The 24,806-nt window shown below is 35.7% G+C and overlaps 1 protein-coding gene across 1 annotated transcript in view; it reads left to right on the top strand.

Moving 5' to 3' along the window:
- Window positions 1–3,901: 3,901 nt before the first annotated feature.
- LOC150081405 (cathepsin B-like) overlaps window positions 3,902–24,806 on the top strand; it is a 47,809-nt gene continuing 26,904 nt past the window's right edge. Inside the window, exons 1-4 of the mRNA XM_090379279.1 lie at window positions 3,902–4,001; window positions 10,024–10,156; window positions 20,477–20,680; window positions 23,115–23,230. Coding sequence (XP_090235405.1) covers window positions 10,031–10,156; window positions 20,477–20,680; window positions 23,115–23,230 — 446 coding nt within the window. The 5' untranslated portion in view covers window positions 3,902–4,001; window positions 10,024–10,030. The remainder of the gene's footprint in view (window positions 4,002–10,023; window positions 10,157–20,476; window positions 20,681–23,114; window positions 23,231–24,806) is intronic.

Consider the following 24,806-nt stretch of genomic DNA (forward strand, 5'->3'; position numbering starts at 1 on the left):
CATTGCGCTGCTGTCCCACCTTTGTGGTCGATGTACCATTGTAAACGGTGTCTCCGATGGGCAGGTGTTAAAGGGACAAAGCGTACTGGCCGTCGGGCAAACAGTCCATCTTTTTTGGAGTCGCCTGGCCACAGTAAACCTCGATATCCTGCGTCCTGTTCAGCTGATTTTCAATGGATCCCGTGGTCTGGTGTCAGGCCCTCTTGGCCTGTGGGAGTCATCATTGGGAGTTGTTTTTCGTGGACGAACACCACTGGTGCTTCGAACAGCTGCACCTTTCGTGCTGAAGGCCAACCACGTACGCGAGCCGATGCTATGGGTGATACCGTACTCTGCAGCCACACTCATCGCACTTCAACCTTCCCAATTATTTGACCCCAGGAAAAGTCATCCAGACGTTGTCTACTGGCCATTTCGTTGTCTGTAGCACTGTATGAAACGAATTAAACGTCTGAACATTCGTGCTCAACATTTGGTAATTTGCACATAACTGCTAAACTGCTGCTTTTATCTGTTTATGTGAGCCCTCTCATCACGATTCAAATTTTTGCATGTGCACTAGCTTTCTCCTGAACGGCCACAGTTATGCAAATTGCCTCAGGCTCTTTCGTTTGATTTTGTGGTTGTAACCTTTAGAAATAGTGTTGGTCCTTAAGTTTTGCACACCATTGTACAAATTTATATACAAGATTTATTTACATATATTAATATGCTCTCTGTACAATCTTAGTTCATGTATGTGTAAGTGTATTTCTTATATTGGGGTCGCTCCCAAGCATAAGCCCGTCTTCACCTTGGTAACCTGTGTTGGTGTTGTTGTAGAAACTATATAACCGGCCTGCGGATTATTTAGAATAAAGGTGTAGCTGGGCATTTGTTTACTATTACTGTGTGCTCATATTGCACGAATACCGCATCCACAGGAAATAGTGCAATACCAATGGGTGTCTGCAATCTCGCTCTTCGGCCGCCAAACCTGAGAGCAAAAAAAAAAAAAAAAAAAAAAAAAAAAAAGTGGTAAATAAACTGTGAGGCCAGACATCACAACAAAATTCAAGTCTAGCCTGCCAGCATCCAGGAAGATCACCAAGGAAACAAAGGTTCCAGGATCAATATCAAAATTCAGTAATCACAATAAAACCAAGTTCAAAGTACATCTAAACAAAGCCCAGCACAATGAGCTGGGTTCAATGCATAGCAGAACGCACTACAGTTCGTCTTTTAAGACAGCATTGAAGATCCAAATTCAGTGACCACAATCCATATTTTTAAAAACAGTCTCAGACAGTTTTTAAATTCTGTACAGTGGGATCAACTGACGATGTTACCAACAGTAAATTCTAAGTCGGAAGCATTCAAGGAATTAATCGTGGATGCTACTAAAAGTTTCATACCTATTAAGAAATATTGTTCAAGATTTAGCCCTAAATGGTTATGAAATGAACTAATGAGACTCGTGACAGGGAAGAAAAATGCATGGACGCATATAAATTATCAAGCGACTCTGAAGACTATGGCAGATATAAGCTAGTCTGTAATCAGGTCACAAAGGAGGTTAGGCAGGCGAAGGCAGATTACGAGAAATATTTGGCAAAAGATGCTAAGAAAAACAGCAAGGATTTCTTTACTTATATTATTATTATTATTATTATTATTATTATTATTATTATTAATATCCATATGATGCAAGGAAGCCTGAGGCTTATGCTGCACCAGGAAAAAAAAAAAAAATGTTCCCGAGTAACCCTGAGAGAGAGAGAGAGAGAGAGAGAGAGAGAGAGAGAGAGAGAGAGAGAGAGAGAGAGAGAGAGAGAGAGAGAGTCAAAAGTAGAAGGGAATCACCAAGAAAGAGAAGAATGATGATATCCAGCTCAGGACCCTGGGTGTGCCAAGCCCATACTCACCAGATGTGAGCCCCCGGGGTTTGTATAAACTCTAAAAGGAAGGGGATGAATCTGATTGGTCCACTTGATATCGATGGCTCGACTATTGATGATCCTGCTCAGAGAGCAAACAAACTGAATGAGTATTTTGCATCTACATTCACACATGAGGAGTTATTAAGGTTTGAAAATGGCATAAGGTTATCAAATTGTAGCAGGGTGCTTAATGATTTTGTAATAACTGAGAGCAAAGTGGAGAAGAAATTGTTGAAGTTAAACATAAGAAAGGCACCTGGGGTGGATAGGATCTATCCAGTTATATTAAAGGAGGCGGAAAAGCAACTAAGCAAACCCTTAGCCATAATTATGAGAGCATCCTTGGACTCAGGGGAGGTCCCCACGGACTGCAGATGTGCAAATGTATCCCCAATTCACATAGGGGGTCGAAGGGTGACACGAATAATTAAGGAACAGTTAGTTTAACTTCTGTTCCGGGTAAAATTATGGAGTCACTGGTTAAAGATGCATTGCAGGATCATCTAGACAAGACTGCAGCAATAATTCAGACACAGCATTGGTTTGTTAAGGGAAAGTCTTGTCTGACAAATTTGATAGGATATGATGATGTGGCTACAAAGGAACTGGATGCAAAAAATAATTCTGATATCATATATTTAGATTTCAGGAAAGCTTTTGACACTTGCGCATGGAAGACTATTGTACAAATTGCAGCAGAATGGTGTTAAGGGTAAGTTGCTACAATGGATAAAAGGATGGTTGAATGGGAGAAGACAGAGGGTGGTAATTAATGGGTGCTGCTCTTCGTGGACTAATGTTATTAGTGGAGTCCCACAGGGTTTGATGTTGGGTCCACTGTTGTTTTGTATATTTATCAATGATATTGATGAAGATATATCAGGCTTAGTGTCGAAGTTTGCAGATGATACAAAGTTGACAGGGTTGTTAATGACAGTAATGGCAGTGTGCTACTGCAACAGGATCTAGATAATTTGGGCAGATGGGCTAAGAAGTTGCAACTGAAGTTTAACCTTGACAAATGCAAAGTACTGCATATGGGTAGAAGTAACCTCAGAGAAACATACCAACTGTGTGGTACTACACTTAAGGTGGTAGAAAATGAAAAAGACCTGGGAGTAATTGTGCAGTCAGATATGAAGTTTTCTGAGCAATGCAGACAGGCTGCCAGGGCAGGTCATGAGGTTTTGTCAATGATATATAGGAATTTGCTAGCCAGGAAAAGGAGGTGATTGTCCATCTGTATAAGGCAATGGTCAAGCCACGCCTTGAGTACTGCGTACAGGTCTGGAGGCCTCATTTTAGGAAGGATGTAGATTTGCTTCAACGTGTACAGAGAAGGGCAACAAGATTGGTGAGGGGAATGAAGGGATCCTCTTACCAAGAGAGGCTTAAGTTCTGCAAATTGCAGTGGCTGGAGACTAGGCACCTGCGCATCGATCTGATTGAGGTGTATAAGGCCTTGAATGGGTTTAGCACGCTGAATTCTGATGGGATCCTTCCACTTGTTCAGATTACGAACCTAAGGGGGCATAAATTCAAATTAAGAAAAGACAGATGTAGAATAGATGTGCGGAAATTTGCCTTTAGCCAGCGGGTGGTTAATTGCTGGAATAAACTTCTATCTGTTGTTGTTCGTGGAAGTTGATAGGTTAAATAAATTTAAGGAGAAACTGGACAGGCATTTGGAGGGAATGGTGTGATTTTTTTTTTTTTTTTTTGACTGATGCTGCATAAGCTCATACACTAGCTTTCTTGCATCATCTGCCAATACTACTACTACTACTACTATATCAAAGTTCAAAGTACATCCAGACGAAGCCCTGCACAATGAGCTGGGTTCAAGACCGATGTGCAGCAGCCCATATTTTCACTAATGAATTTTAATATTACCGTACTGTACTTATAATTTTAGAATTTTGATTTTTGAGTAAATTCTGCGTGCGCCACTGCTGGCGGAAATTTTAAAGCTGATTACGCAATCAGTGCTTTAGTGCAGCAGTTCGAGGTTGCGTTTTGTTTTGTTATTGTGAAAGACGTTCTGGTTTATTGTAAATTTTGGAGTGCTACTATAGTAGAAAGGTATTTTTAAATAATTTTTATTGTTTAAGCTATAATGCAGTCATATTTCATTCACAAATGAAATTAATTTTAACCATTATAGTTTAATTAATTAATTTCAGTGTTCAGCTGGCTATTGATTTTGTGGGAAGCTATTGCTTTTTAATAAACTTTCCACGTTAATTCGATGTCGTAACTCTGTAATATGGGCGATCACTAAACTGTTATTGGCTTATTATTTATAATAGTATGTGGAAGCTCTTTATGTAATGCGTCTATGATAGGACTTCGATTGAGCATAGCGAAATATTGCTCATCAATCAATATTAGTTTATCACCAAGAGCCAGGCAACAAAGAACATAAACAAGTGCGAAACAGTGGAATAAACCAAATGGAACAAACGTAGTGTTTCCATGGCAACCATAACCGATACAACTAAATGGGAATTATAATGGCAGAAAGGCTTGCGGTTTTACAAATAATAAAAAGAACAAAGGAAGAATGAGAATATATATATATATATATATATTAAAGAAAGCAAAATTTATGTGCAACCCTTTTTAACTTATAACACAATTACTGAATCACATCTCTGATATACAGATAATATGCAGTGTCACAAAAACAAAATTTCAGAGCTAAATATCAAATGTCAGATTTAAGCACTCATATTTGCTTAAAAATTACTCCCCAATGAATCTTGAGAACAGTACTACTTTGAAAAGTGTATGCAGCCTTCCCCATACTTCAGTACCTTTCAAGAACATTTTCAAGTTGTGATATATCGAGGAGATTCCTTGAGTTGCCCTGAAAAATTAATCAAACGCATGTTTGATTAATTTTGATTGATTGTCTGTATAAAATTTACTGTACACGTGTATAAACGTTTCCAGTATTTTTCATTGAAGTGAAATAGGGAAAACACATTGAAACTGAAATGCTTCAAAATGATTTGCAGAGTGCATTCTGTTTTTTTTTTCTGGACCTGTACATCTGAGTTTGATTATTGTAACTAATTTTGGTTATACTCCAGATCATGGCTTAAACTAACTTAACCTTTTTTCACTAGCCAAAAATGAAAGTCTATCACACTTCTTTTGCCTGAATCCGTCTGGAATTTGGCCATGCCGCAACGCGGTGACAAGGTTTACCCATAATCAGGAGTTCAGCACTAATTTTACTTATTTATTTTTATACTTTTGTAATGCAATTACATTTATGTATTTTTGTTTATCCATACTTTTAAAAATGTATTGTCAAAGCATAAATAAAAAAATATTATTTTTTACTGTTCTTCTTGCACCTGATTGGAATAATTCTGACTTGTTTATGAAATAACTGCAGAAATGCACTCTATGCAATTCAGCCTAAATAATAGGATCATTTACTTTGTCTTCTCTGATACATATGTTTTTGGATTTACCTCTTCCTAGCATAGTGGTAAATACGTTTATGTATAAAGTTATTTTTACCCCAGGCATGTGACAAAATCTCAAGTTTTAATGCATGTGCTGATGGGTTAAATTAATTGAGTGAGATCTAATGGTTAGCATTAAAAGTAAGAGTGAGTAGGCAGAGTAAATAATCCTGTTATTTTTCTAGATTGTGTATGTGTGTATGTGAAGTGCATTTGATAATTTGCTTATGTCTCTCTGCCTGGAACAATCTTTGAATTTGAAAAACTTAGACTAAACAAGCTTTTGACCTGATTCCTTTTGCAATAGATTTTATTTAGCAGTAAAATTCAGAGGGAAAAAAAAATTTTTTTTAAATTTTCTGACCAATTCTCAAATCCCGAGAATTGATTTAGCTCCTAGCGAAATGAACTTCCCATCTTCTTTGAAGAGAAGAGAATTTCTTAGCCTTTGTCTTCACAATCAACCCAACAAATCTCGGTCAGACTTTCAATAAAGTTGGCATTTTTGATTACGGACAACTTTAGTTAGCAGTTTCCAGGTTCAGATAAATTATATTCAATAATAGTAAATTTTTTTTTAAAGGATGATATAGTCATGCATGTAAAAAAATTATCAAATTGCATTTTTATCTAAGTCCATCTCACTGACACCTTAGCTAGCAGCAAAGGGAGCCAAGGGAAATCAGAAGAGACTAATTCATTAGCTGAAAGAAGTTTTTAATAAAGTTTCTTTGATGTCATTGGTCATGGCAAGAGATATGTTGATATGCTTATTCCTGATATACAAGGATTTTTTGCTAATAAAATAAAGTTAATTAAAGTGTATGAATTGTTTTAAGTGAATTTTATTATGTAAAAAGTATTACATTAAGTACATTAAACTCTCACACAATAGAACTACTTAATAATTGGTGATATTTCTGGATTCTGTATTGAATCCTGTCACCAAATCTTTCCTGGTTGGCCTACCAGTATGGTTCAGCAGGGAATCTGGAAGCATTGACATTTTTTAATTAGTTGCATGAAATGTATTACATTAAATATTAAACATTTAATTAATACATTTTAAATAGTAAGAATCACTTGATGAAAACAATACATGTGGTTTAATTGGTGTTATTCACATTTAATTAATTCATTATTAACAAGATATTTTGCACTTCTCCCAACATATTAATAAAATAAAGTAGAAAATATTTTCATAACAAATAACAGAGTAAACAAGAAGTATATCTGCTCATACCTTCATTAAAATTTTGTCTTTCATTATTATTATTATTATTATTATTATTAGCAGCTATATGGTGCAAGGAAGCCTGAGGCTTATGCTGCACCAGCCAAAAAAAAAAAAAAAAAAAAAAATTCCCGAGTTACCCTGAGAGAGAGAGAGAGAGAGAGAGAGAGAGAGAGAATCACCAAGAAAAAGAAGAATGATGATATCCGGCTCAGGACCCTGGGTGTGCCAAGCCCATACTCACCAGATGTGAGCCCCCGGGGTGAATGTATCCAGTATTCTGCAGCAGTTAAAAACTGGTAAAATTATAATTTGTAACATGTATCAAATTACAGTGCAGATCATAATTCAACCATACTAAACTGGCCACAGCTCCCTTTGACTCTGGGTCCCCCCCACTCATGATGGCAGACTTGTTGGTATGGTAATTTTGCCACTGGCCTCTGTATTCCCTTTTTCTGTCTCAGGGACACTGATCCCTCCAGTGACAGCTACAAGAGGCTTGGGCATAGTGCCCACTTTAGAGATGACACTGTTATCCATGAGTCAACCTAAATTGCTATTATTTTAAATTGAATAGCATCACCAAATAAGATGTGAATTTGTTTGTGAAGTGAACTTCAGGGACAAATAGTGTTTGCAAAAAAAAAATGGAAGGCATTTTGCAGAGATGCATACTATTAACAAATTATTTTAGTGCATTCATTGGAACCATGAACCTTAGCTGGACAGGTATTTCGAACGAACAGAGGGGTGAAGTGGAAGTGGTTATTTTTTATTTATTTATTATTATTATTATTTTTTTTTTTGGCTGATGCTGCATAAGCTTGCTTTCTTGCATCAAATGCTTCTACTAATGCTAATGCTAAATTCACTTTGTTACAAGGAATTAAAAAGTATAAAAAGGAAATCTAGAGTACAAAAATTTAAAAGTAATATTTCCACATTAGGATTATTTATGTCAACTGGATATCTGAGTCAAATTTATTTGAAGTCTTTAAACAAAGAAAGATTGAAAACTGTTAATTTAAACTCTTGAAATGTGAAAAGAAAGTACAGGAGAAATATTAAATTAGAGTGAAATTTGTATTTTATTTATCTTACTAATAATGTTATTGATAAAACAAAATAGTAAACCTACTGTGTGGAAGTTGATAGCTTAAATAAATCCAAGGAAGAACTGGACAAACTTTTGGGGTGAATGGATGGATGAAATGGGAATTTTTTTTATTTTTGTCTGATGTTGTATAAGCTTGCTTTCTAGCATCATATACCTCTATTAATGCTAAAGTCTGCTTCCCTAGGAGAAGTCAGAAAAAATTTTGGAGAGTGAAAAAAGGAAAAATTATTGTAGATGACTGGTTTCCAATCTGAAATGTATCACAATTTTTTACCTAGAATGAACCATTATGATGTGGATCAGTAGTAAAAGGTGCTGGAAATGTTGCCACTTTTACATAACAAAGATGGATGCGTTTCTAGAATAGGGTGAAATGGTACTTATAGTGTAGGTTATGATGAATAGTGAACATGCCATTGTTTTTTAAATTCTTATAGAAATAATTTTTCAATGTTGCTAACTGTGGCAAAGTGTTGAAAGTTAACAAAGCTATACTGACATGCATATGGTATGCCACACAGGTTTGCAGAATACTGTGTAGCATTTCACATGCATGCAAGTATTGTTTTTTTTTTTTTTTTTTAACTAGCAACGCTTTGCCACTGTTGGCCACTCCAAAACATTATTTCTGTACAAGTTCAATAAAAGGCAATGGTTTTCAGTAGTCATCTTTCAGGGTGCCTCCGTAGCCAGGTGGGAAGGAGCAGCAGTGCGTAGCACACGCTTCTTGATTAGACTGGGTTCAAGCCCGTCACCACCAAATACAGAGGATGCGGAAAGGTCAGGGAATGACCACCGCATATCCCGGAGCAATATGGTCTTAGTTGCTAATGCTCCTAAAAACCAAATAACAACAACAACAGTCATCTTTCCTACTGCTTCTCTCCAATTTGAAAACACATCCCCCTTTCTCTGTTATGTCAATGTAGCAACATCACTAGTCTTTTATTATTGATATGTTGAGTGGTTTGCATCACTTGTCCTAAGTAAAAAATTCCAAAATTTCAGATTTTGAAACCCATGATTTGCAACCACCTTTCTCTCTTTCACTTTCCAGTATTTTGTTCAATAACCAAATTTTGCTGTGGATGAAAATTTATGGCACTCCCAGTGTGCATACCCTGTATGTATCCCTATATGAATATTATACACTCATGAGCCAAAACATTATGACCAATACCTAACAGCACGTTAGGCCACCTTTTGCTGTGAAAACCATTTGCACTTAGCATGGTCAACTCCACCAGTCCATGAATTGTGTCCTCGTGTATCCTGGACCAGCTAGATAGGACATCCAGGACTTCCACAATGGAGCAAGGCACTGGCTTGGACTGGTGATGCTGTATTCCACCACATCCCACAAACATACAATGGGATTGATGTCAGGGGGATTTGGCAGACAGGGGAGCACACAAAACACATGGGCATGATCCTTGAATTATTCTGCACGATGTGGGCCTTGTGACGGGGAGCATTGTCTTGTTGAAAGAGTCCACTGTCATCTGGACACAGTCACCATGTAGGACAAAACATAGTCTGAAACAATGCTGAGGTAGGATCTGGGGATGAGGGGACCCAGTAATGTTCATGAAAACATTTCCCAAACCATGATATCACTGCTCCTGGCCAATTGTGCATTATGGCTGCAGCTGTTCACCTGTTTGCCATTGAATATGCACCCATCAATTAGAATGATGGAGCTGAAACCTTCATTCATCAGAGCAGGCAACTCCTTTGTAGACATCCAATGTCCAGGAATGGTGCTCCCATGCTCATTGCAGGTAGAGAAGTCAATGACGGCCAGTCAGCATGGACATGTGAACAAGTTTCCTACTCTGTAAGCCCTGTGCTAAGATGCTGGCCTAGTGCTGTAAGTGCCAATCAAATGCCATTAGGTTTTTCCCTTTCCTCATTGCATGGGCTTTGTACTGACAAACTGATAGGCACTGCCCATGTAATTATTGTATATGCTATGCTGGTCACTTCTAGGTGTTGTGGGATGCATCCACTCATGGAGAGAGGAATGGTCATAATGTTTTTGCTCATGAGTGTATTTCTTGAAACAGCCAATTTTATATATATATAATTATTTTTCCATTTTTTATTGTGTGTGTGTGTGTGTGTGTGTGTGTGTGTGTGTGTGTGTGTGTGTGTGTGTGTGTGTGTGTGTGTGTGTGTGTGTGTGTGTGTGTGTGTGTGTGTGTGTGTGTGTGTGTGTTACATCAAATTTATGTTGTTTGCTTAGTGTATTTATTTTCTTTAATCTTTCAGGTTAATCATGAAGTTTCTTTTGCTACTAGCATTTTTTGCTGTGGCATATGCCAGATTCTACATTCCAAAGACAATCCATCCTCTTTCACAAAAGATGGTCGATTATATTAATTATCTGAATACCACATGGAAGGTATTACATAAAATCTTTTCATTATACCAGAATTATACCCTTGTAATCTCTTTGATAGCTGTTACTTTTATTGTAATAAAGGTTAATTTATTTATTTAAAGTAACTTTATTATATATATTTAGTGTTCTTTTTTCTACAAAAGTCTTGGAGACACAATCAGATATGCTGTGGAACAAGATTGGATGGCAGAAGAGCCCTTTTATGAACGGCTCATTCCATCTTATCCTGTAGAGATAGGGAGGTCATAATCCCACTGTATAAGGCAATTGTAAGACCATATTTAGAATACTGTGTTCAAGTATGGAGACCTCATCTTAAAAAAGATTTTGAACTTTTTGAAAGGTCCAAAGACAAGCAACTTGCATGGTGGGATCAGCAAAAGGGTGACAGTACAAGGAAAGACTCTGATTATAATCAGAGACTGTTGCCCACATAATTATGTGGGCAACAGAGCTGGCAACCAGGAACATCAGAGGTGACCTGATTGGGGTTTATAAGGCTCTGAGAGTGGGTTAGTAAAACGAATGAAGTGGAATTTTTACTGTTATAAAGAATACCAGGATTAGGGGCAATAAATTCAAATTAAAGAGGTTTATTTGTAGGAAGTTTTCTTTTAGCCAGCGAGTTGTTGCTTGTTGGAACAAGATGCCTTCTCAGGTAGTTAAGGCTGACAGTATAAATTCAAAGATCAACAGGATAATTACCTAATGTGAGGAGGGAAGCACAAATTTATATTTTCTTGTCCACTCGTTTTTTTTTTTTTTGGTCAGTGCGGTAAAAGCCTGTGGCATCCTTGAACTATATAGCAAATACCATTACTGTTATCCTACAAATGCTTAAATGAGTTGCAGTTTCGTGACTATGCAGTCCAGTGAATTATGGCAAAGTTACTCTCATGCTCCTGGAATTATTTCCGAATGGCTCAGCTCTTGTGGCATAACACACTATCCTATTGGAAGTAACTGATTTCATAGTTTATTTGGTGTTCTTTTTTCTACAGTAGTTCTTTAACACATTCGTTGCCACTTATATTTGTGAAAGTCCTTTATGTGTGCATTGGGGTGCTTCTGTGGAGCACTGGAACAAGTAATCAGTGTTTTTTTTTTTAGTAAATGGATTCATCTGTGAAGAATCATTACTCCAAATAATACCAGCATCTGTTGTTTGTAGCATTCAGACAGCAACAGATGTATTTGAATCCAATTCAGAATCTGCATCATTCGAATAGAATTCTATTTCAATATCAGATGACATAAAGAGCTGATTCAATGTCATTGGCTTCAGCATACTGTCCATCCCTGTTCCTTTTCATTTCAGATGTCTTAGGCTTGTTGATCCATTATAACAGGGGTGGCCAACAAGTCGATTGCGGATTTAATTTCAGTCGATCACGACAAATTTTAAATATACAGTCATTGCTCGATTTGTGCACCTTGTGCAATGAAATTTTTGAGATGATAGATTGCAGCATATTTTGAAGGAAAAAAGTAGGTCGCATCACAAATTAAGTTGGCCACTCCTGCATTATAACAACCCTTCAGGATAAAATTTTATAGGAAAACACTTTTTACACAAAATTTTATCAGTAGGCATACTAAGGAATATTGTTTAGTTTTTCATGAACTAAAGAATTAAAATTCAGCAAGCATAATCTTCAAAAAATTTTACTATTTCTTCTTGTGGAAAATACTAAACTAGATAAAATAACTGTAACACAAGCAAATAAAAAAAATACTAAACTAGATAAAATAACTGTAACATAATCAAAGAAAAAATACTAAACTAGTACTAAGCAAAAAACTGTGAACCAAGTATACATCTTTTATAACACTTTCTAACCAGTGCCATTGCACTAAGCAAAATTCCAGCTCTAATGCAATAGTCCATGGTTCAATCAGTGTACTGATATCACTGTTTATTTCATGTGCCTTTCCTTTTAAAGCGCTCATTTATTAACTGCAATTGAATGGACACATGTTTGCATTCTCTCAGCAAATGTGTTAAGTAAATTTGACATGAAAATCAACTTTCAGTATTTTTATTGTTTAGTTATTTAACGAACCAAATAGTAGTATGTCCAGTCATAAAATTTTGACACAACTGAAGCTAAAATGCCTTAATAAAATCAACTTTTAAGATACAGGAGCATCTGAGAGTAGATACTATATTTCTTATCTAATAATAGTTACTGTGGTAGCCTTTTAAATAGCATAGAGCATGATGTGACTGTTGCTGTGTGACCACTCTGTGGTGGCATCTGGAAACAATCTCATTCACGTGCCACTGGCAGTCTCATGGATTACTAGTGTTTCCATCATTGAGAATCACATCGCAACACGAGAGACTCAGATATAGATTGAATCCTGATACCATTATCTCTAATCACATCAACTCTCATATTGCAATGTGGCACCTCCGTAGCCAGGTGGGCAGGAGCAGCAGTGCGTAGCACATGCTTCTTGATTAGACCAGGGTTCGAGCCCATGACCACCAAATACGGAGGATACAGAAGTGACCTTTCTCCACCAAATACGGGGATATGCAGTGGGAATGACCACTGCATATCCCCGGAGCATTATGGCCTTAGTTTGTAATGCTCCTAAAAACCAAATAACAAACAAACTAACATATTGCAATGTGCATCACTTACAGCCAGCATGACATTGCTGATTATTTCTTATTAGGAAAGTTACTGTGAACAGCAATAGCAGTGTTAAGATTCACCTTATATTTGAGTCTCTTGTATTGTGGTATTATTCACAATTAGAAAACAGAAAGAAGGGGAGTAGAAACACTGATAATTCTGTGAGATTGCCAATGCACAGGTATAGTACTTAGTACCGTGCATGGGTTGAAGGAGATGGGGGGATGCTGGAAACTGCTCTCAAGATTAAACTCGGGTTTCACCACTTCGAGCCTCCAATTAGAAAAGTGGTGGTATTTGGGCAAAGCCACATTGTGCTCTTCATTATTTAAGAAGCAGCCAGTCAAGGCTGTCAGTTGAGAAAGGTTACATATTTGCAATTGTTGAAAGATCCTTTATCTCAGTTGATTTTAGTATGTTTGTTTATTTGCATTCAGTTTCTAATCAGGTTTAATGATTTTAATTATAAATATAGTGTAATTTGTAATGTAAATTATAAATATAATGATTTTATTTATTGACATAATTCACATTTCACTGAAAATTAAAACATTTTTGCTTCAATTCCCATTCCTGACTTCAGGTTTTTTCAACAAATAGCATCATATAATATTACAAATTCCATAATTAAAATTTATCAATCTGAAGAGTTATATAAAAAAAAAAAAAGTCTCATGCTACAAAAGAACTACAAAATTTAATTGTACAAGTGCATAGCATTGGGCAAATTAAGTTTGCTGTTAAGTGCAGTGATCTCATATTGTGGAGGCACTTCACAAGTTGCCTTTATGCCACCTGGCGTCTTACATATTGTTGGTAATTCTAATCACTGAGTTGTCTTGTGTTTCAATTACAGTGCCTGCTTCCTAACCGATGAGGTTTCAAGAAAGAACCAAAATCCAAGTATGGGGAAATAGTATACATTTTAAATAAATAGTATATACTGGAACAGTGTTTTTTATTATTATTATTGTTATTGTTGCTCTTATATTATTTCTCCCTGATTGGGGTTCCACCTTGTGACGGATATTGCTACCAGGTACACAGAGTGGTTGTTGTTATGTCTGGTGTTACTGCTGGTTGAGGAACTCTCTGACTATCCTACAGGTGTTCAGGATTGTGACTTTCTGGAGTTCCTTGTAGGTGTTCGCTGGGAGACCTATTGCTGCTAGGCTGTTATGTAGGGTCTTTGGCACCATATCTGTGGTTGACACGATGATCGGGGTGGTCGTTACTTGCTGCATATGCCGCATCTCTTTGATCTCCTGTCTTAGGTTCGTGTACTTCCTGATTTTTTCCCCATGGGTTTTCTGCAGGTTGCCAGTATTGGGTACCGCTATGTCAATCAGATAGGTAGCCTTTTCCTTGTTTTCCACAAGGGTTATGTCCAGTCTGTTGTGTGGGATTGTCCTATCCGTTATTATGGCATGGTCCCAGTACAGCTTGTGGGTTGGAGTTTCTAGTACTGTACACTCTCTTTGATCAACTGGTATGTCCTTGCTAGTTTCTGATGTATTATCCTGGCTACCTGGTCGTGTCTATGAGTGTACTCAGTCTGGGTGATCACCTTGCATCCCGCAGTGATGTGTTGGATCATTTCTGATGCCAGGTGGCATCGTCGACATGTGTCATTGGACACTCCAGGTTCCTTGGCGATGTATTTTCTATAGTTACTGGTGTTGATTACCTGGTCTTGGATGGTGAGCATGAATCCTTCAGTCTCGGGGAAGAGCATCCCGCTCGTGAGCCATGCATTGGAAGCAGTTTTATCTATGTGATCTTGATGGAGATCATTGTAGTGTCTGCCATGGAGTGTCTTCTCTGCCCATCTTTCTAGCTTTGTTTGTACCTCCTGGTTTGGGGGGGAGGACTCCTCGCTTAGGTTGAGTGGGGTATACTGCTTGTCTATCTTCCTAATTATTATTATTTCAAGTGCTTAGTGCAATACCAAGACAACTCATGATGTACCTCCACAATTCAATTAGTAGCAAACTTAGTTTGATCAGTGCTATGTACCTAATAAGGTTATGTCCTACTTATACTAAACTTCAACCTATACACTGATGAATTAAATTATATCTGATTAAAAAGTAGTTTTCATTAAAAAGAAGTATGGACTACATTTTGGATCAGTGTAGTCCATACTTCTTTATACCACAATATACCACATAAGAAGTCAGTGAAGGTGCCATCAGAAGTAGATGAAACCAATCCTAACTGGAAAACTCTTCCAAATAAATCATTAGTATCAAGGAACCAATTGTGACCAAATATAAAAGTGTAAAGAGATAAATTACATTGAGTGTCAACAACAGGTGGAGTTACTACTATCACCACCACCACTTCCACTTGCTGTTAACAATCAGAAAAAAATCATGAATAAACACTCAAGTATTTCTGGAATATATGACATTTTATTATGAAATAATAAAAGAAAATTGGAAAATTCAGAAAGTTCTATTTTTAGATCATGTGCCATTTCATCTCCCAGTTGAACTTCTGGCTTGCATGCTGATGGCATGTTTAAGGTTATATTTTCTCCCATTAAAATATCACTTTTATAATACAGCTAGTGGACCAGAGGATGATTGATATACTTAAAAAATGTTTGTTATGTTTGAAAAAAGCATTAGCAACTAAAGCCATATTGCTCTGGGAATATGCGGCGGTTATTCTCTGACCTTTCCGCATCCTCTGTATTTGGTGGTCACGGGCTTGAACCCCGGTCTAATCAAGAAGCGTGTGCTACGCACTGCTGCTCCTGCCCACCTGGCTACAGAGGCGCCGATACTTAAAAATGTCTCATTTGAAAGTGAGTCATGCCAATATTAACATGAAATTCTGTAACACTAAGTGTTGGCAGGGAGTGAGAATATTGACCAAATCAAAATGCTAATAGCATGGGCAGTTTTAAATACCCCCTCCCCACTTTTAGACAATTTTTGCACATTAAAATATTATAATCATAGAGGCAATTGTCATCCCCCACCACAACTACCATAATCTAACTGCTGAATGTCATGTATTCTGATTTTCACATGTCACCTATTGGAAGTTTATAGTGCTGTTGCATGCAACAGGGAATGATTTTTTTTTTTTTTTAACGTTATGACTACTTTCAGAAAATCATGTTCATAGTTACAGCAGTTATTGTTTTTTTATTTTTTTTTTTATTTAAAAACTCCTTTTTGTTAATTTTATAATTGTCATTAGAAAATGACAATTAAAAAAATGTCTAATTGTCTTTTTTATTAATTTTCCTAATCTTCCGATTACTCTCCTAAAACAATAATTTTCAAATAAAATCAGCTGCATGCATAAACAACCTTCTCTGATAAAAAAACAGAATGAAAATTATACCTTTCTAATAGCAAACAGTAGTGGTTCACTGCTGCAATAAATTTGAAACCTATGTAGTTTTATATCTTCCTCTTGAAATAGTTTAACATTGAAATAATATTGTTTACAGTCACTATTGCTGCAGGAAGCATAATTGACTATGAGTGAAATTTTTGAGTGAAACTTTAGTTGCTAATGCTCCTAAATTTTGTTTTTTTGGAGTATAATTTTAAATTATAGGAATTATTAATTTATTTATTTTTTTGCCGAATATAAACTGGTCAAAACAGTTAGAGGATTAGAGCATGTGAAAATGATGTTTGTGTAAATATGATAATATACGTAACTCAAGATGTAGTTGAAGCCAAGTTCTGATCAGTATGTGTTGAAAATGGTCAAAGCAGCTCCACGGTGAACAGTATTTGTTGATTTATTGAAAACATGACACATCAGAAGCAAAGTACTGTTAGCTTATAGGAACAGTTTTTGTCATCATTGTGGAAGTCATGTTTCTGGACAGCAATTTAAGGATGGTGTATGGTCCTCACAATACGTTTCACACCTGTGATGCATTGGTGAAATCAAGGTATCGACAAGTTGTTGTGGAATTAGTTGGCACTCTTGTGTAAGTGCTGTTTTCAGCTGATTAAGTGTCACTGAAAGTCCAGACAAGCTACAGTACACATCTTCCTAGGACATCCTAGACATGCTCAATAGAATTTAGGTCTGGGAAACAGGTGGCCCAATATATTCAGATGACACCTTTATCTTCCAACATATTATTGATGAGGATATCAGATAATACCCCATATTCCAGCATTGGGAAGGATCATAGGTCACAAGATCTCATCTCATCTCTATAACTGTATACGGTCAGGGTTCATTCTGATAATGTGGTGGTTAATACAATCATAAAGGTTGATGCCACTCCATACCAGCAATCCAACCTCCACCAGACTAACTGTTCCTGTAAATACACAGGGTTTTTTTGGATTTCCCTTTTGTGCAACAACAGAAGTTGACAAGAATCTGATTGCAAGCTTTACCTAGACTCATCTGTGAAGAGCACATGACACCATTCCCTACAGTTCAATGTTTGAGTGCCGGCAATCTTTTGGCCCTACATATATTAGTCACTCAATGGAACAAAATGGAATAAAGGCCATGTCTGTGCAGCTGTTCAGATGGCTTGGGTTGACAATGTCCCTGTTGTTGCTGCAAAGTGTCTGAGTAGCATTCAAGCATAGATTATGACAGGCAATGCAAGGCAAGATAATTGATCAATGTATGTTGTCTTTTTCAATAGTAGTTCACAAATGAGATGCATCTGCAACTGGTGAAGTATTTATGAAACAGTTGCATGCCTGAATTTGCATGTTTTTAACATGTATTTGTTTGAGAATTTAGTAATTTGTATCTGCAGATCAGTTCATAAACCTATGCTGTCACTGCAGCCTCAGTAGATATCAGTATCTAGTGTGCATATCACTGGTAGATTGTGCAGTGATCCTTTAATTGTTTTGAGCAATACAGGCACTCTCCAGCTTACTTAATACTTCCCTTACGGAAATTCGACTTGACATAAGTTTTTGCCAGCACGTGCAAACTTAAAAAAATCATTGAAACATATTTTGCATCCCATAGGAATAACTGGATGTATCGTGAAAATATCGTAATGTGAACCTGATAGCACCTTTTTTTTTTTTTTTTTTTTTTTGGTAATTCGTTCCAAGACTTCGGAAGTTGAAATTTTCTTTATATAACTAAGCTATTTATCTATCTAAAAGGTCATTTTTATAATGGAAATTGCACTACACTTTCATCGTTTTCATATGTTCCGTTATAAGAATCAATTTTGAATGCCTTTGTGATATTTTTCTAAAATACACATCTGAAGGTCATAAAACAATAAAAACAATTTGCACTTTCTGGTTTATTGGGCTTTTCTGTTAGCGCAATCTATTCTAAATAGTAAAGTAAAGTTGATCTTATTGCATTTGTGATCGATAACTGTAATTCTGTGGGTTTTTACGTTATGGTGAAGTGAGTTGAGTTCCCCTTCACTGAAATTTTCAATCATATAAAAACAAATAAATTTTCAGAATCTTCTCTTCATTCCTATTTACTTATTACAATGGTGAAGGGAAAGGGACCAATGCAAAGTGCAAGTGCTGGCAGTGCTAGGAAATGAAACAAAATTGATTTAGAAATGAAGATGATTAATTAAGAAGTACGAAGCAGGACAAAGTTTGTCATTTTATGATGATATTAAGGATAAGTACGACAAACCCCAAGCCAAGTTCTTGGCAAGCAATGAGTAGTTTAATAGGTTCAAGCACTGTGCTGATTTCCTAAACATTAAAGTATGCGATGAAGTTGCCTGTGCCGATTCTGCAGCTGCAGAGAAATTTTGTGATGTGTTGGAAAAAACCCCTTCTAAATCTCCACAGCCCTCAACTTCTGCAGTGATGTGCTTATCAGCTGGAGAGTTAATTCTGGCAACGATGCTCAAAAGGTAAAACTTGCTGATGTTATGCCTGTCTTCTCTCTCTTTTTGTAATTTTATAATTTTGAAATTTTTGTAATTGCACAGTTTTGTAATTTTACCTACACATGAGATTAAAAAAAAATGAATAAATAATTCTATTTACATGTTTGTCGAACATTTCTTTTTTTGCTTCAATGAAATTCAGCACGCATAGTTGCAAGTGCTGCATAAGCCCTTTAGGGAAATTCCGACTTATGTAAAATTTGACTTATGTAGAGTTCTGCAGAACGCAACCCTTATGTAAGTTGGGGAGTGGCTGTACATTTTCATCCACGTAATTCTTACCCCTGTCCTGGCATACATGGATTAAATTATTATATACAGATTATAGCAAGTTTTTAACTGTATGCTGATCAATTATTATAATCTTGCTTTCATTTTGTAGTTTAACTTATAGTAATAGTGATTTGGAATTGAAATAGTTTTGTTTTCCTGTGTACAGTTTGTTTTTGATGTATTTTGTTCCTGAAAGATTAGTTTTTGTCACACACCACGGTAGACTGCATTTAACTGTTTAGACCTTTGAAACAATTCGATTGTTTTAATTTCTTGGAAGAAAGACATACATAGGAATTAACTAATTCTAATAAAAGATTAAACAACACTGCATTCTATGTAATTTTTTTTAAAGCAAAAAATTAACAAGTTTATTGAAACAAGCTGAAAAGAAACCTTTACAGAAAACATTCCAATATCCAACCATTTAGATGCCAATCTTTAATTAGATTTCACACTGATATTCACAAAGATTTTGGAACATCGTCAAATTGGCTTCTAAGTGGTTGGCTCAGCTTGTTTCAATAAACTCATTAAATTTTTGCCTTTAAAAAATTTATGGAGTGTGCTGTTGTTTAATCTTTTATTAGAATTTATATTTTATTTTATCATTATTGTTATTATTTCAATTTAAATGAGAAAATTGTTTTGATAATCTTTGAGACCATTTTATTTTCGCAGCTGTCTTTTTTAACCAGGTCTCATGTGGGGTTGAATTGATTCTGCATGACTAACAGCATTTTGTGCTTCATCCACTGCATCCACATAGCTGAAACTCCTAATACTTGTTGTTAAAAATATTTTCTTTGAAATGTCCACAAAAAATTTCAGAAATGTCTGTTAATTATCAGAATAACAATTATGACAAAAAGGAAAAAAATGTTAAGCTAAACTTAATTATATGCATGTGTGGATTGACATATGTCAAGAAAAAATATTTATAGTAATTTTGCTTTACTGCTGCACAATTTTCTCCAATTAGTAATACATTTTATGATTCATGACATTGATGAATCATTTGGGATCAGACCGTATGTATGCACTTCACGTTTCATATAGTGAACACTGCTCTTAGTGATGTGTGCTCCTCGAATGAAAGCATAGGTTGAGGGGTGCCATTTTTAAATTTGCGTTCACTCTCTGACATTTCCAAAGTGAATTTTAATTTTCAAAAAGTAATAAAAATATGTCTTTAATATAGAACATGGATTTTTTAAAGTTGTGTGAAAAATCCATGTTCTATATTAAAAGAGTGAATTAATTTCAAGAGATTGAAAAAAAAAATAGAATTTTAAAAGATTGAACTTATAGGTGACAAAAAATTAACAATTTTCAATTATTTTTGCTGATTTTTCAAATTTTTGCATGCACAGGAATTTCGAATTTTCACGCACCTGGTACCAGATTAATGGACTGGAGTGTTAAGTTGTAGAATAAATAATTTAAGCTATCACTTTGCTGCAGTTGACAAAATGATAATGGGATATTTTTATATCTCTCTCCAAATTGTAGGCTGCACGTAATTTTGAGGGAGTATCACTGAAATATGTTAAAGGGCTCTTAGGTGTTCATCCTCTAAATAAGAAATATCGCTTACCAGAGATTTATCATGAAATTCCAGATAACATTCCAGAATCATTTGATCCTCGAGAGAAGTGGCCAGAGTGCTCATCACTCAGAGAAATCAGAGATCAAGGATCTTGTGGCTCATGCTGGGTAAGACAGTTAATTTATTTTATTTATTTATAAATTTTTTTTGAAAATGAATTTCTGTGTGTACTAAAGTGATCTTTAATTTGAGAAGAAAAATTGTAGGGTTCTTGATGAGAATAATGTTCATAAAATAAAACACTAAAAGGGGTGATCAGTAACTATTTATCCCCACCTTGAAATATTTAGGTAAGTATATACTACTAAGTCTCATAAGTTAATGTATATTTATTTGTTTTTCTAGATCCATCGGTTACTGAACTAGAGCCACGAATACTGTGAGAGATGGTATGCTGGATAAGGTTAATGTCAGATCCATTATACAATTTCTTAATTTGCAAGGTAAAGAAGAAAAACAAATTGAGAAGATGAACGTTGTATGTGGGGAGGATTGCCCATTGTATGTGACTGCAAAAAATTGGGAAAGACAGTTCCAATGTGGGTGAAGCAGTATGCATGTGATGACCCAGGAGAAGGAAGACCCATGTCAGATACAGACCCTGCCATTGTGGCTGAAGTGAAACAGCCAATTCTTGAAGACAGACATGTGTCTATAAATTTTATAGCAAATGAAGTGAACATTAGCCACGAGTCTGTTTTCACCATAATGCAAGAGTTCCTGCACATGTCTAAGGTAGCAGCCCAATGGGTTCTGAGATTGTTGATACTTCCTGTGGAGCTTTGTATTTTCCAGAATGTAGGTGATATTTTTGACTGAATTGTGACAATAAACGAATGCTGGGTATATCATTATGACTCAGAAACAAAATGGATGAATAAACAATGGAAACTTTCACTGACACCCCCCCCACCACCCGAAAAAAAGCCAAGGTTCAGTTTTTCTGCCAACAAGGCCATGTCATCTTTTAGGACTCTAAAGGTATCCTTACAGATTACTTTCCAAAAGGCAACAACATCACTGGGGAGTACTACAGAAACCACATGGAAAGCTAAGAGGGCTATCAAGTTGAAGAGACATGGGAAGTTATTGAAAGGTGTCTGCCTCCTAGCTGACAACACTCCTGCTCATAAGGCTGCTCTAATAGTGGACCATGCAATTAGCTGTGACTTTGAAAATCTGTAGCATCCATGTTATTCTCCTGACCCCTGACATTCTGACTTTCTCTTTGCTAAAACAAAGAAACCATTATGGGGGCTTCAGATTTCAGACTGATCAGGAAATAATTAATGAAGTGGAAGCCTGGTTTTCTGACTTTTTTCCTGTTTTTTTTTTTCCACAGATGGGAAAAATGTATAGCTCTAGAAGGTAGCTACATAGGAAAGGATGAAATTGCCAGCCAACTTTCAAATCCCTAACACAAATATTTCAGGTGAGAGAAACACTTATTGAACACATCTTGTATATTCAGAAAAATTGAGGGGATATCAAGGATAGGGTTTGCAGGTGACACTAATTAGCACTAATAATTTGATAATATTCATACCTACAAATTTTTCCTATTCTCCCATACAGTTTTACAGCATGTTTTTTTTTTTTTTTCCTTCTCAGTTTCAGTCATTTGCATTATATCTTTTCAATTATGCTTGTGTTATGTTTTTAAATAGTAACCTACCAAATTTATTAATATGAGTTCCAAAGTCATATTACACTATGGCTTTGATCATCCTTAAGAAAGATCATAGCATGTGCTAAGCATGGGATCTGCTGTGTGCTTTGTCTTAGTATGTTGACCAGCAGCAGCTTCTGTATCTTCTGTGATTTGAAACATTTTTTATTTATGTAGTTTCAAGTGTTAATTGGTTAATTCTTCTAAATTATTTGCTCTTGAAAAAGGTAGGAAGTTGCAGCTTACCAGGGGACTAATGTTTTTTCTGTGATTAAAAAATAAATAGCACTTTATCCATTCCATGAAGAAAGTGTTATTTTTCATTCAGAATGTTCTTTGCCATGTTAATCATTCGCCATCAGTATTTTGCTTTTCTGGTTGCAAAAGAGTGATGTTACTTTTGTAGTACAACAGTAACATCACTTTTTTGAATTGTACCACATCACTTCTTTGTTGTACTGTGGTACAACTTAGAATATAACAACAATGCTGGATTGACAAAATCAATTGTTATTTTTGAGAATGGAATTAAGATCCATGTCATACATAATACATTAGTCTTTCTTTCTTTCTGTCCGTCTTTGAAAATGCAGAAAATTAGATCTTCTCTTTTAGTGCAAATTTTCTGAGAAAAGCAAAGACTACTGCTAATTATTTTAAAGTATTCACATTGAACAGGAAAAATCCATACTTGTATTTTTCAAGTCATATGTTTTCAAGAGATACTTGAAAATACTAGTATGCACCCTGTATTTTCAAGTTAAGGAAGTAAGTAGGTTTGTATACTTTAAGTTCTAACTATAAAAATCTTCTAACTGTAGTTATGAAATTGTATAAAGCAATATTTATAATTGTAATTTTGGTATTTATAGGCATTTGGTGCAGTAGAATCTATGACTGATCGTATTTGCATTGCCTCAGGTGGAAAAGTGCAGGTTCATTTCTCCGCTGAAGATCTTGTATCTTGCTGTGATTCTTGTGGTGATGGGTAAGCACACGCTCAGCCTGGAATAACAGAACTTCTTAGTATAGTGTTATGCTTATAACATAGTATTTCATTTATGTACATTGTGCAAAATGAGATACTTGACTAGCATAATTTTTTTATAATACTTTCTTTTTCATTCATTTAAAAATAGTACACTTCAATTTAGTTTTTAGTTATTTCAGTGCCTTTGTTGAAATACAACCCAAAACTTTATTAAGTTTCTGGTGAATGTTGGTAATGCACACTGATGTTTAGTGTTTTAAATGTTGTACACTGCTCAAAACAATGTGAAGATATTGTGAGATTCAGTGTCATTTTGCAACCACTTGATATTTTTATCATTTTCAGTTTACTGAAATAAAAACAGGCAGCAGAAAGTTGACATTTATGAATAAATAAATGAAAGTGGAAGGAATGGTTGTCATTAGTATAGGCATTGCTAGAAAAGTTTTGCATCTAAAAAGCATACTGGAAGGCATAAAACACGAGGGAATTCTTTAGCTGAAGGTGCCACAGGAGCTGGCCCAGTAATAGAATGTCTACTCATTATGTCCCGTATGCTGAAATGAAGATCACAAGTGCAAGCTGGCCAATCCATGCTCTCATTCAGCATACTGTCAACTAGCCATGCCCTAAGGCAGGACATTATCATCCATAAAAACTTTCTTCAAATGCCATAGCACATGGAAGAACTATTGGTCCCAGGATATGTGTGTACCTCTGACCTGTCAGAGATTCATTCCTGATGTAGTGTTTTTCTGGCAACCCCTTTTCAAGATAACCAAAATCTACAACTCTCTTTACTGGTTAAACAGGCTTAGTTCTCTTCCTCTCTTTCTCCAAGGATGATCACTAGGTTGAGAATCATTGATGTAAAGGTTTATATGATGGTGTTTTCCTCAAATTGTATCCATCTTCACTAAATCAAAGCTGTTCCTACATAAAGAAAAGGCTGTGGGTTTCATATTCATGCCAGATAAGGAGTTATTGAAAAAATATAAATCAGTTTATTCCTTTATATTTTTTTATTTTTATTATTTTATAAAATATTTTATATTTTAAATATTATTATATAATATATAATAATATTTTATTTTTCATGGTTTCTTTGTATATTACATATATGCAATACATCAAGTACCTTATCTTGTTTATCTTATATGGAAACAGTTATGGAGAAAAAAAACCAAGTGCAGTTTTTTGTATGCTTAATTAGTTTATTGCACTTTTAGTAGTAGTAGTAGTAAGCTTACTACAAATACCAGTATATACTGAAGTTGTAGACTGGTTGCAGTTCATGATTACTGAAGCATCACTAGTCGTCCAGACTACATTACCCTGTATGGCTCAAAAGTCATAAGGGTTTACAATAATATAGTTTACAAGATAGAATCGCCCACCTCCCCACACCGGGTGGAAAAGATCTGAGTTTGAATCCCGTCAATGGGGGAGGAATTTTTATGGGTCATTTTCACAACATGGCTGAGTTAGTCAGGCGAGGGTAGCATGGTTTTTTTCTCCCAGAATCTTGGGTGTTTTGTTTAGCAAAACAGAAAATTGACCTCAGGACACTTGC

Source organism: Mastigoproctus giganteus, chromosome 8, assembly GCF_048544385.1.
Source record: "Mastigoproctus giganteus isolate SK-2022 chromosome 8, ASM4854438v1, whole genome shotgun sequence".
In the NCBI taxonomy this organism is placed as follows: domain Eukaryota; kingdom Metazoa; phylum Arthropoda; class Arachnida; order Uropygi; family Thelyphonidae; genus Mastigoproctus; species Mastigoproctus giganteus.